Here is a 14,609-nt window from a genome sequence, read left to right on the forward strand (position 1 = left end):
TCTCCCTTCTGCTGCATGCCATTTCCAGCACGCATGCGTGGTGAATTTCAACAGATGAAGTCACTGCAACTAGAAGTCTCTCTTGGAATATCTTGTTTTCATACCAGCTACTCTGCTACAACAAGGCTGTAGTCATTGAGGTCCGCAAGGCACTTACTTTCAGTATGGCCAGTGCAGTGCCAGACTGGTCGACAGTGCAATCTAGCAGTGTTCAAAGGGCAGGTCCCAGTGAACCATTATTTTGGCTGTTAGTGCGCCTGTTTAATGGTATTGTACGATAGTTTTTATTGATATTATCACAAACAGTTTCTGTAGCAAGCACAAATGCATGCATGCCCCCTTCCCTTGCAAAACACTGAAGCAATGCGTCTTGGAAAGTTCACAACTACCCCAATTTGCAGACGTGGGCCACTATTTAACTATCTGATTATATTTTGGGGCCTGGGTCTTTTTTTCTTTTCCAGTCAGACCGTGGCCAGTTCTCTCTCAACAGTAACTTTATTCAGTGATAGGATGGTGACTTTTTTATCAAATAAATTATTTTTTAACATGTCACATGCAAATGTGTTACATATGTATATTTCACGTTTAGACTGACCATAGCTCATGTAGGCCGCATTTTTAAAATGGTTACATCTGGTTGCTATCTTGTTCCATGTTGTATATCTTTCTTTATTTCAGGAGTTTAGGAAAGGGCCCTTTTTGACATGGTCACCCCTGCTTTTTTGCCCCTGGTCCTGAGGTTTTTCGACTGAAGGTGCACAAGGGTTCCTGAAAAACAGGTCCCTAGTGTCCATGTTCTTTCCCTAAAACAAGGTAGAAAGTCTAATTGTGTACAACTGACGCACACTTTGGCAACCCTGTAAATCCAAAGCAAATGGTACTCTTGGTACCTAAGGCCTGGGTAATAAAGTGGGTCACTAAGGGCTGCAGCATGTATTATGCCACCCTAAATGACCCCCCCTACTAATTGCATGTAGCCTGTGTGCCATGGGGCAAACCATGAGTGAATATACAACAGTGCACACTTGTGTGCCATGCCATAGTCACTGCATACAATATATGTAAGTTACCCCTACAGCAGGCCTTAAAGCCCTAAAGCAGGGTGCATTACAGTTATGTGAGGATATATCTGCATGAGCCAATTTGCCCCTGTGATGTTAAGTTCAATTACTAGGTATTGCAAATGAGCAGGGAAGTCATCTTACGGTGTTTACTGGGCACTGGTCATTACGAGTTACCCAGCTTTGTAATGTCTTCACTGAAACCTATGGTGTTTAGTATTAAATAATTTGTCTTACTAAATCCATAATGATGACAGTATTGGATTTATTATGACAAGTGCCCAAAGGGCATCTGAGAGGTGCTCCCTGAACACCTACTAGTCCTTTAGTGAGCTGTCTGACTGGTATCGACCAGCCTGCCATCACAGATGAGTTTCTGACCTGGAGATGAGAGCCTATGAGCTCTCAGAAGCCAGAAACAAAGCCTGCTCCTCCAGAAGGTCACTAGTAAATCTGCATACCAAGACCAGGGACTTCAAAGTATGTGCCGCCTTTGATATGCAACCCCTTCTTTCCTCAGACCTGGGAGATGCCACCCTCTACCCTGAGGCCCATCTGTCACTAGGACAGGCAGGAAATTAGCTATGCGAGTTAGGCATGTTGCACTACAAGGCTAGTCACCCCCCTCAGGTGGGATGCCTGCTGTGCTCCGCGAAGCAACGGTTCCACCATCTTCTTTTTTGTGGAACTAGGAATTCTGAGACAGGGTTATGCCCATTCCTTACAGGAAGTGGTCCTATAGGAGGTGTAGTCACCCAGGGATAAGTAGCACATTAGCAACTACCCTGTACTCACCTAAATGCCTATAAATTGAGGATTTAGGAAGCCCCCTGACAACAGTAACTCAGATTAATCTCACTGAAGAGGAAGAAGGCAGACAAAGAAGAGCAGACAAACGGAAGAACTGTGGACCAGCTTGGACTTATTGCAACAATTACCCGGAACCAACTCGTCTTGCAGCTGTGCATTCCCCAAAAGCCTTGGACAGCTGCCAACACTTCGCAAATCAGTCAGCATCTCCCTTTGGAGTGGAGGAACCATTTCCCTGCAACCTGCAGGCACCAGCCGAAGTGTCCAGTCTGCCGATCTGCTGATAACCGAGTCCACTGTCACAGCAGCCACACAGAAGGAGGCTACTGTGCTCCAGAAGGACAGACCCGTCTCCCCATGAGGTTTGTAGACAAAAAGCCCAGTAGGAGCCACCCTGCTCCAATACCTCAGGTACTGGAGCGGTTGCAAGCAGCAAGGCTTATTTGTGTTTGGACCCGACACCACCACGGAAAAAGATGACCTACCCGAGGGACAACGGAATTGATGAGGCTCCCCACAAGAGGGGCCCAACTGTCAATTTTTCTTCCCCCTCTGCAGGGCTAACCAAACACTGTGAGCTCCTTTGATGCACAGGACTAGATGCCCAAAACTCTCTGCACCTGAGCGCCTGCCATGACTATCAATAGAACCCCCTTGCTGCCAGGACCATCACAAACTAAGTTATGTGTTGGGATCTCCTGGACTTGTTCCCAAGCCCCCCTCTGCAGCCTGTTTCTAGGTGGCTCCCCTCTTTGCCAACAGTGCAGAGCACAAGGCAGCCAACCAGTCCAGCACCTCTGTACCCAGAGCAGGTAAAACCGAAATGCTGGTGATTCTCGTGACCTTGTTCCCCTAGCACCCTAAGACCTAAAGGTGACCCTCACAATACTTTTGCAAGCACCTGTATGCAGTGCATGTTCTTTTTCCATTGAAAACGATTACACCTGAAAGTGCATTTGTGTGATTTTCTTACCTCACTGTGTAAAGTTATATTTTTGGTGTCTAAGACAATATAAAAAGTGCTGTTATTTTTCTAAAATTGGTCTCGAGTTTCTTCTGGAGTGTGTGGCTCATTTATTGACTATGTTCAACAAAAGGTTAGCACTACTCTTTGCCTAAACTGCTCACCCACACCACCACAAAAGAGAGAATTTAGGGTTTTTACTTTAACCTCCATCTACCAATAAGGGTCGCCTGTACTATCTGCCACAGTGTACCCCCACATTGGTACACTGTGTAGATAGCCAGCTTCCTACAGGGAGAAGCTGTGCTAGCAATCTCAAATGATGTATCTTTTGTTTTCTGTTCCTATGTGAAATGTTTTCTTCATGCAATCCTTGTAAAATAATGCACAAATGAGCTCCTGCAGAGTACTGCATTGCTCAAATGTATCTCATTAAGTTGCAGATAGCTGCAAGTCTGAGGGACTGATAGACAATCTTCCTGGGGCAGTAGCTTGAGAAAATAATGAACTTAGGGCCAGATGTAGCAAAAAAAATATTTGCGAGTTGCAAATTGCGAGTCCATGCGACTCGCAATTTGCAACTCGCAAATTGGTATGCAGTACAGTGCCTCAGACACCGTCTGCAACTCGCTATGGGGTCGCAATGACCCACCTCATTAATATTCATGAGGTGGGTCGCTAATTGCGGCCCCATAGCGAGTCTAGGCACTCGCAAACATGGAGGCCTGCTGTCGTCAGCAGACCTCCATGTTCGTGACTGCTTTAAATAAAGCAGTTTTTTTTTTTTTTAAGTGTAGCCCGTTTTCCTTAAAGGAAAACAAGCTGCACTTAAAAAAAAATCCGAAACCTTTAGTTTCGGGTTTTTTTCAGGGCAGGTAGTGGTCCCCTGGACCATTACCTACCCTGAAAAAATATTTGTGGGTCCATTCACAAAGTGGAAGGGGTCCCATGGTCGCAAATGGTATTGCATACCACACAGAATCGCAAATAGGAAGGGAACACCCCTTCCTATTTGCGATTCTGAAATGCATATTGCGAGTCGGTACCGACTCGCAATATGCATTTCTGCATTGGAAAACGCGAATAGCGAGTCGCAAACGGCAATTTTTGCCGTTTGCGACTCGCTAATTGTTTCCTGCATCTGGCCCTTAGTTATCAGTTTGTGCCTTAACCTGATTCGACCCTCGTCCCTTGGTAGGTGTATCAAGTGTTAGGAAATGTGTGATTTTAACTAGTGCAATGTAGACAGAGATTCTGATGCTTTAAGAGCAGATGCCCTTTGACTTCCCTTTACTGTAAAATCCTTTCCTCACTTCTTAGTAGACCTTTCCCCTGATATAGCAGAGTAGGGTGCTCTAATTATGGGAGAACTGATCTAACTTGACTTTTCTTTTGAGCCAAATTTATAATCGGTTGCCTTTGCTTTAGGACTATGACTTGCATTCAAGTATTGATTATAGGTTACAATTAGTTTGATGATTGACTTTGTAACTTTGCTAATCCTTTAATAGACATTTGTGATTTTGAAACGTAACTACTCTCTGTCTTCTTTGAGGAGCCAAGTGTGCTTCTCTTTATTAAGATATATTCAATTTTTAAACTATGGCTCAGTCTGAAATAAAGATTAATCGGAGAGTGCTTTCTGATTCAGAATTTGTACTGAGAAAAGAGTTCTAACAATTGTTTGAGACAATAAAAGTGCCCCACTAGAAACAAACAGTACTACATTACAAGCTGCTACACTGTGACTGACACAGAGGCTTCTAACCTAGGTTTCAAATAACCTGAAAGCTCTTGGTTTCAAAGAACTTGAAAACACTTGGGGGTTATTACAACTTTGGAGGAGGTGTTAATCCGTCCCAAAAGTGACGGTAAAGTGACGGATATACCACCAGCCATATTACGAGTCCATTATATCCTATGGAACTCGTAATACGGCTGGGGGTATATCCGTCACATTTGGGATGGATTAACACCTCCTCCAAAGTTGTAATAACCCCCTTGGGTTCTACAAGACTCCACGCTGGGACTATTATACACATGACACCTCCTTGAGTAACCAGACCCTGGAGACTGGTGGTTACTTGAATAGTCCTCAGAATCTTTTCAATGTGGGACTCTTTGAAAGGATGCTGTTTCCAAGAGGAGTTGGAGCTTGAGATTAGGTCTAGCAATGGGTTTAGTTGATGTGCCAGCCTCATACATTTAAAAAAATCATAAACAAAAAATAATACCTAGAGGGGATTTTGGTCACCCTCTTCATCTATTGGCCTCTTCAAGTGTATTTCCTATTTTGCTTCTGCTCATCAACACATACAGCATGATGCTATAAGAGTGGATCAGTGTCAGGGCTCCTGGTCCAGTACTTTAACAGGTTCTTGGCAGCTATCTGCATTGTAATAAGGGGCCACTTGCTTGCTGGGCTGCAGCTCGACTGATATGTCGTGCACCACACTTCACTGACATTTTCCTTTGCAAGCATATGCCAGCCTTATTATACAGCTACATTTTTACTTTTACAAACTTTAATTTTAATTTCTGTTGCATGTGCTTGCAAAACATAGACATAAAAAAATGTAATGTACTAAAGGCTAGATCTATTGGCTTTGTTAATGTTTCTTGAATATGAGAAGAACCACACATGGATGTTGAGGCCACTGGATAAATATCACACTGACGTCCTTTGACACGACTCAGTAGTCTCACAAATAAATGTCTGGCGACCACCCTAGCACCACTTTCGGTCATTCTGTTGCAGTGTCCTATACAAGCATACTTATTTGTTTTGTTCCAAAGTTCATATGCAAGGGAATAAGATCAATCTAAGACACAAAACGAGACCAATAACCTTTTTGACCCAGTCAGTTTTAATCAATCATCAAGATATAAAATTAATTTCACATTAATAGTTGGCAGTACTTTACAACAATTGTACTTCATACTTTGGAAAGTTCACATTGTTCTCCCAGCATCCAGATTCATAAACCAAATCTACTTTTGATGGAATCAAGGAATAATGTGTGCCACTGTTAAGTCGACACTAGGAGCTCATCAAACAACCAATTCTTTTCCACTGGAGAAAGTACAATACTTTGCATAGTCAGGGGCAACAGAAACCAAGACCAAACACCTCGGATGTTTATATTCTGTACCAAAGGAGGAAGAGCTCCTCATTGACTTGTAATTAGCGCACTAGGGGCCTGATTCACAAAGGTAAACTTAGACGTTTGGTCTAAATTGAGACCAAAAGTCTAAGTTTACAACTTTTCAGTATTCACAAAGGTAAGGGACGAGTAGTATCTTTACCTCTGCACTCGTGGTGGAATCTCCGCACGTGGGGCGGAACCTCTATCCCGAGTGCGGAGGTTTCACTCAGCACCCCCAGCGTACTCTGCGCACCCGGAGTGGAACTTCCACACTCGGGCGGATCCTAGCCTCGAATGCGGGCGTAACTTACAGAATACCAAAAAGTTGTAAACTTAGACTTTTGGTCTAAACTTAGACCAAAAGTGTAAATTGACCTTTGTGAATCAGGTCCTAGGTATGCACATGTATATTCCTAGGTTCAAGGCCAGAATCACTACTGACAAGGACCAACCTATTGCATTAGCTCTGTGATCTTTGCAGTGAAAGAGTATTATGTGGTGACTTGTGTATTTATTGTTATCTTCTTTTGAGGCACCACCTTGCTATCAGAGGATTTCTAGGTCAAAGAGAACTACAATAACAGGCCTCACCCAGAAAGCACTGGTCGTCTGTCCTACTGACTCCATTATCATCACACATGGCATATTAAAAATCAACAGTACAATAAAAGTTTAGCACCAAATACAGTACAGTAAATCATTTAACTATTTCTTTTAATATAAGGCAATATTTCTCTTACTCTTCGATTGTGCAATCCAAACAATTTGAAGTCTTAAAGAAGCGTACAATTTTATTACTAGATCCACTTCATAAGTAACAGTGCATTCAACTGAAAGCTGGTGAGACATTAACTCTGTAATAGGTTACTTCTGGATAGCTGCTTTTTTAAAGCACAGACTGTTGACTGTAAAGACATATAAACATAAATACAGTTATTTTTCCTAAGCTCTGAAAAGATCTCTAATGTATTGTTAATATTTGAAAAAAACTGTTTGGTAAGTAGAATCTATTTGCTGTTGGTCTGCTATGCAACGTTTCAGAGCTGTAGAAGTGTCACTAGAGTTATTTCTAAAATTGATGGGGGTGGCATTTATAGCGATGTGTGATATCACAAAAATATTAATATGAAAACATTTTAACACTTGGAGCATGAGAGCTATAAAAGACACAAAACGTCTTTCATTAGCTATGATGACGAAACTGAAGTATCAAGTTCCCAAATACAGAAAGATACACCAGAAAAATAACCATATCTTCATTATTGCTCATTAACAGAAGATGAGCATTACAGATTACTCCAGAACACAAAAGAGCAGACCAAAAAGAATCTGAAAATGGCCACCGTGGAAACAGCATAAGGAGAGGACTTATGACATCACAGGAGGCTGGGCAAAGCACCAAATGGTGGACATGTTGATGTCCAACGGGGGAAAAAAGAGGAAGGAGAAAAAGGACTATGGCCACAAGGGAAATATTCCAGACCAAACCACTAGATGACACAATAATGCCCAGCATGTGAACCCAGAAAATATTTATGCTGCAAATCCATATCTTTATTATTACTCATTATCAGAAGATGAGCATTACAGATTACTCCAGAACAGAAAAGGGAGGGCCTGTTGGGATTTCAAGAGACATGAGACATGTGCATAGTCAAAAATCAAATTGGAAAGAATATTTTTCCAAGAATGTATTTCAGAATGGCAGGCACTGTTAACAATTTACTATTTCGGATGGTGTGTCAATTAAAGTTGTGAATTAGTGCTATTGCTAGGTGACCACATTAGGACATTATAAAACTGAATCCATCCAGGGATGTGAAAGAGTTTAACATTGCCTACAATTATGCACTATAACTTCTCAGAACTTGATCTTTGCAAAATATGTCAACACAGTTGCCCCTATTGTATGCAGTTCTATGCAAAAAACACAAGCCATCTAGGAATTGTGGATGAGTACATCAACTGATCTCACACAAGATACTGCACAACTCGCCAGATGGGTCAGAGAAGCACTGGTGATCTGCAGGTGAAAAAAAGAGTTATGCAACTTACTTCTGAATGTTCACACATATCTACCTCTAGTGCAATTAGTATTATGAATTAAGCTTTCAGTGCCCAACTGGAATCACTAAGAAAACAGCATTTGTAAGAAATATACGTTTGTTAAATTTTGTCTAACAGGCCTATAAAATGTGATTGTTTTTGTTTATAAAGAAAGTCCTTATTGCAATGCACCAGAAGGGAAAGTCATTGGATTACTAAGTACCTCTCTACTGTAATAACCCTGTCTATTTCATATACTGCATTTGCACCAGCCTCCCGACTCTATCTGCGCTTCTCCAAAATGAGAAGGTACTGAGCGAAACAAATCAAAGAAGACACTTAAAAAATTGTACATCCATTGGCCTTGGAGTCTTCAAGGACTTAAAATGAGTAGGTGCCAGGGGTTAACTGGAAGATCTTTGGGAACAATCCAAAGTACTATTGAGAAGAGGCGTTCATCAGTCAACTTCTGTCAATCCGCATGGTCTCAAGAACTCCTGTCCTCGTTCATGGAACCACTTGTTCGAAACTGTGGAAAAATACAGGTGTTAATCATGGGAAATACTCAAAATTTTAAAACTAGCTCCATGTTTTTTCTAAGGCAAAAAACTTAACCTGTTAGCTTTTATTTTTCACATTCTCAGCACCAATTGAAGACCTTCCATACCGTATTCTTGTGGCACACAGGTCCCATTCTTCGTGACCATTAGTGTGAGTGCTGTAGTGGTTTATGTGAATACTTTACAGTATGCATGTATGTGGATCTGAATAGCTGAAAACCAATACACTGCTAAACAGGGTACTGGGAGATTTAGTACATCATGGATGGGGAAAGAGGGTGAAAACTGAAAAATGAAAAGTTCCAGGCGGAAATCTAGAGAGGGCAGAGCACTGGAGCATGCAAGCAGCATAAATGAGGTTGGATTAGAGTCAGAGAGCTGAGGCAAGAATCAAGTTGCTAAGCAGTTCTTAATTTATAAAAAAAAGTGTCAGTGCCCTTTTCAGGAGGCCACTGCAGCTTGATCCACCCATTGAGCCTGCCAGTGCTGCCAATGACAGTACTAGCAATCACACTCCTAAATGTATGACAATTCACACTCTTCCATGCCCCCAAATTTATAACGCACTGGACAGGGTAACAGCACAGGTATGGGGGGGTGTGGGTGGGGGTGCGGGAGTCGTACAGTGGAAGATAGCGATCAGCAGTTGGTGTGCAGAGCACTAGGTTAGCAGCAGGGAGGAAAGCTTGGCAGTGAGTGGGAGTAGTATTGGGGACGGGATAGGGAAGCTAGTGTGGACTGGGTGCAGGCGCCCAAGACGGGTCATATGATGACTGCATGGAGTAGTGCAGTGATGCAGGAGTTCAAGTGAAGAATCTACCAGTAGTATGCCTTTAGGCTTTAAGCTTAGGGCGGAAATTCTATGTAGTACCGCAGGGGTCACAAATGGTTTGCTTATACAAGTCTAAAAATTGTGCAAGGAATCTACATCGCTAATATGCTATCTCGGTGAGTTAAGCACTAGCTATTGAGGGCTATGTGTAACGTGTCAGTCACAACCTTGAGTCCTAAAAGAGCAATTTCAACCCCTTACCCTCGTCAGGCTGTTAAGCGCACTAATGAGTTGGTTAACTCTAGCCCCTCTTATTTACAGCTATTTGAAATGTCAAAACCGCAGTAATAAGTGCTATATGGAAATACAAGGTGCTGTTCTTAATTATCTCAGACTTCAAGGACAAAAAATAAAGAATTACAAACAATTTCTGCTGTACCTCTGAAATTTGTGTCTCCGCATTTCTAATAAGATCAGAAAATAATAAATCTGTGCTCATATACGCATGACCTTAGAGATAAAAACACCTGTTACTTAATCATCAATTTCCATGAAACATAGACTTTTGGAGAGTTTCAGATGTTTAATTAGTGAGAACTTGCCATTGCACAACAAGCGCATCACTGGGTGAAACACACAACCATGTTTTCAGTTATACAACATGGTTTGTAAAAGCAACATTTAGTGGGGTCCTTTTGTTCCAATTTTCAAAATGTCTAATTGGCTTTATAACTGTTCCAATGTCATGCTGCAGCCAGGTTCAAAGGTTTGGTATAAAGAGAAAACACTTGCTGCTCTGCTTTAATAATGCACTAGTACGAGAACTTCTCTGAAATAACATAAGGAATAAGATAACCCGGCCATACATTATAAGGATACTGCATGCCACCGAGGAGTTCCATGACTATATAAACGAACAAGACTGAAGGCCGAGTTCCTTAATAAGGTTATGCAGCTCCGAGGTAACTTGCAATAGCCTTATAATGTATGGCAACAGTACTTTATTTGTTATAATATATGGTTACGCCATTACCTTTCCTGCAAACCACTTAGATGACTGGTGCATAGCTCTTTCATGCGAAAGGGAAAGTATCTTTCTAAACATGAAGAATAAAAGCGGAATCTCTAGTGCAGAATTGAAACATCAAAAAAGCTATATATTTGTTGCAAAAAGATATCAGAATCAATTTAATGGAAGCCAGTTTTTTTAAACAAAAGGCCTATTAGCTCTGAACGTGTAGAAACTTGCAGAAATATTTTAACTTTTCTAGAATTATATGTACAGCTAGAAAGACAGAGCAGAGTAAAGAAAAGCCACGTTTCCTTTTTCTTCTTAAAACAGCTGTTTTAAGTATGCTTCATGAACTGACCTGCCTTTCCCCTCAGTTGCTGGTCCTGGCAGCAGATATTGTTAAGTCAGAACTCAAATGTAGTTGGTTATTACTGTTAAACGGCTACGTTATTTCTTTTTAATAGGTGACTGGGTGTGTCATAAATTGCCTGTTATACAGAAATTTGAAGAAAGTTTTTAAACAGGGACTGCAGAACCCCATGTGTTATAAGGGGATACACATCATTGAAAGTGTTACAAAGGGCAGTAAAAACGGAGCTCTAAACTCCGCAGTGCCTGCTAAATTCTACAACTCGAAATACCATTAGATTGGAAAAGCCACACCTGGCTGTAAACCAGATTATCTAGTACAAAATTATTTTGCTACAAAATAAAGTAGCCAGAATATCAACCACCAAAGTATTGTACATATGGGTAACAATACATTTAATGTTCCTAACACAACATCTACGTACCTTGAAAATATATGCTAAACCTATTTTCGTACATTTCGTGACTCCTTTATAATTTTGGAGGATACAGCTACATACAATCGGAAGCTTACAAAAGTTTAAAGAATTTTGTTCTGCTCTAGACTACCTTTTCCTTTCAATTACTGCTGAACAAATACAACAAATTATTTCAAATTAAACTATGCGAAAACTTTACATCAATTACTTTTATTGAAGGCGGCCTACAAGTAAAACCTGAGACAGGGTTGTTCCATAAACAAAAAAACAAAATGCTTTTAATATACAACACATGCAGCATAAAGAAACTAGCAAGAGAAACTATGTGCTAGAGACATTTCAAGTCTCTCAATTAGATACTGATCGTCAAATCCTGGTAAAACTCACACCTGAGATGTGCCCGCTGCATCACTAGGGATCATGCTCCCTGTAGCCTGACAAAAACTTTGTTGGACAGGGAGTTCCTGTCCCACTAAATAGACCCCTATACCGAAAGGGTAAGTATGAGCCCAGATCAAATACACTCACTCAACTTGGGCCATGGATCTGATGTACATTGAAGTGACAAAGTGAAATGTTCAGGGACATTTGCAGACACATTTTTATTTTAATTTTATTTCAAGTATATTTTCGTTGATTTTAGAAAATATAGTAGTATGATGGCAAGGGGCAGGCAAATAAATATATGTATGAATATATAATATGGAGAAACAGTTTTACATTGGTAACTTGCAATGTGGATATTAAATGAAACCCCATGGCTAAAGTTGTGTGAAGACAGTGCATAAAGAGAGAGGAATAAAGAAAACAAGGATAAGAATGAAGAAAGACTGTAGGGGGAAAGGGAAGAAAGGAAAAATGCAGGGTAAGGAATGAGGGAAAGGCAAAGGAGAGGGCAGGAGGGCATTCTGAGATTGGTTGAGTGCGTAAGTCATTGTGGAAATTTATTAAGAGGGTGCGCCACAGTAGAAGTGTAGTGTTAAAAGGGGCTGTTAATGGTGTACGTGTCATAATCTGTGGAGATTTCCGATTGGAAATGTATTTGTTGAGTTTTTCCCAGATTTTTTTTTTTTTTCCTGTCATTAAGGCTAATATAAGTGTTAAGGGAGCTGCAAGCCCCTCTAATAAATTGTATCCAGGTACTGAGAGATAATTGAGGTCTTTCCACTTGGAAAGGTTAGCTTTGAGGCCAACCATTATGAGTATGTCAATTAAGAGAAACTGTTATTCAAAAATTATCTGGGTGGCTACAAGAGGGATAGTCTCTAGTGCAATGGGAGCGAGGTCAGGGGCCCATTCTACATGTAACATTTGTGAGATGATAATACTATCTTCTTTCCAAAAGGTTTTTGAAGATTCACAGTGCAGTAGCATATGTTTGAGGTCACCTTTTCTTTTTTACAGCAATGGTCAGCGTTAATTAGATTCACTTAAGGAGTTTAAAGGACGTCCAGTGGCCATATGAGAATTACGAAGTCTGCTTTGCGCTAGGGGTGGGGAATTGTGCCTTTTGGTAATTTAGATCCTGTCAGCCTATATCATTGGAGGTGGAATTAGTATTGTTATTTAGCATTTGAAACCATTTCTTTTGGGGGTTCTGTCAGTTTTTATGTTTTAGGACAAAGTAATGAATAAACTTTGGATGCAACATGTCCCCCTCTTGCAAATTTGGTGAATAAAGCCTGACGGTCTGGCTCCTCAGTGGGTTTGTGTTTCGATAGTATAGCTTTAATATTTAGGAATTGATAGAAATCAATGTGGTCCAGGCCCAATTTGTATCTTATTATTGAAAAGGGAAGAGGATTTTAGGGTACATCCTAGTATTTGATGCTAGGGAGCCCTTTCTCTACCTAGTTAATGTTAAGAATAACGTTACTATTGATTTTGTCATAGGGAGGCTTGTTTGGATTGTTTCATTTTTACATGCAGCAAATTGTCTACTTTGTGGAATGCTTGTGTGATGCCTGGAGAATTTACAGAGGAATGTTCTGCACTAAGGGCCATATGTACGAAAGCTTTTTCCCATAGACACAGAATGGGTAAAATCCTTTGGTACATCTGGCCCTAATTTTCTTCAATATAATTATGGAGGTGAGGTTAAGAGAGGAAATACGTTTCTGCTCTGTTGATATCCATATTTGTAGATAGTAGGGTGCGGTAGTAATCCAATATATACAGCGTTTAGCTACATATGTTGTTTGGTATCTACTGTACTTTGGGAGGTTATAGCCACCCAGTGGTTTTGGTAACCTTAATTTCTTAAGGGCAATTCTTGTTTTTTTTATAGCTATAGGAATTCATTGGTGTGGGAGACTATTAAGAACTCTTCAGAGACTGAGATAGGAGACATTCTTATGAGGAATTTAATGAGAGGAGAGATCACTATTTTGATTGTTGCTATATGGCTCCCACTAAGTAATAAATCTGATTGACCAACTTTCTAGAAAATCTTTGATCTTTGTGTGAGTTTCCTTCTCATTATAGTTGATGGAACATCAAGGTCACATTCAAACCATGCGCCTAAATATTTTATTCTTTTAATTTAAACTCTCACTAGACACCAGATTTATTAACGACTGAACTGTTACAGTGATGATTCAGAAGTAGGATCTTGTTTTTTTCTTAAATGAGCTTCTAGCTCAAGATCTTGACTTAATCGTTTAACACTGTTAAGAAAGCTCAGATGGCCGAGGGGCGTGGCCTAGAGCCCATGGAGCGAGGAGCAGATGCGAGGAGCTCTGTCCCAGGACTTCCTGTCCGCACTTATCCTGGCAAAATGGCCCTGGAGCTCCAGTAGCCATAACCCCCCCAAAGTCCAGAGGGGGGGGGGTGGCACCAAGGAAAAAGGCACAGAGGCACGGCGGAGGGGCGCAGAAGCAGGCCACAGAGGAGAGGAGTCTGGAGCCGCTCGCTCGTAAAATGGCAGGCGCGACCAGGGATCAAGGGCGTTCCCAGCCCGCCGATGAGATGAACGAGCAAAGGAGCTTGCGACGCTGGGCCGGACCGGGGGGCGTGGCCCTTGAACCAGACGGGCGATGTCTCGGAGAGGTTGCCCCGAACCATTTAAGGTACACCGGGCCCAGGTGGATACGTTTAATGAACCCGCCCTCTTCTGAGTGTGAGCAGGGCGGGGAGCTGCTGACTGGGGCTGCCGAGCTCGCAGCCCCTAACCCACTGAGGAGACGGAGGGGGGCGAGACGAGTGGCCCCTCACCCCCACAACGGCAGTGGCAAAAAGCAACCTGTCTGTGGGAAGACGGTTGAGAGTCAAGACAGGAGCCTTGGTGGTCCAGTTACCCCCCTCCTCACCAGGCGAGAGGAGTGAGTGCAGTGAGTGGTGTGACGCGGCGGGACCCTCCCCCACCCACGGGGACTCTGGTGGGGCCACAGCAGGAGAGAATCAGCCGGGCCTGAGGGGAGGCGGACGGGGCCCGCATGCTGGGCTCTA

At 41.9% G+C, this 14,609-nt stretch overlaps 1 protein-coding gene across 7 annotated transcripts in view; it reads right to left on the minus strand.

The window, feature by feature from the left end:
- Nucleotides 1-5,685: 5,685 nt before the first annotated feature.
- P4HA2 (prolyl 4-hydroxylase subunit alpha 2) overlaps nt 5,686-14,609 on the minus strand; it is a 229,491-nt gene continuing 220,567 nt past the window's right edge. For all 7 annotated transcript variants that reach the window (XR_011205596.1, XM_069244745.1, XM_069244746.1 and 4 more), the window contains one exon: nt 5,686-8,559. Coding sequence is in view for 6 of the 7 variants with exons in the window: in XM_069244745.1 (XP_069100846.1) it covers nt 8,489-8,559 (71 nt within the window). In the remaining variant the exon portion in view is untranslated. The remainder of the gene's footprint in view (nt 8,560-14,609) is intronic.

The sequence above is a fragment of the Pleurodeles waltl genome, chromosome 7 (genome assembly GCF_031143425.1).
Source record: "Pleurodeles waltl isolate 20211129_DDA chromosome 7, aPleWal1.hap1.20221129, whole genome shotgun sequence".
NCBI lineage: Eukaryota > Metazoa > Chordata > Amphibia > Caudata > Salamandridae > Pleurodeles > Pleurodeles waltl.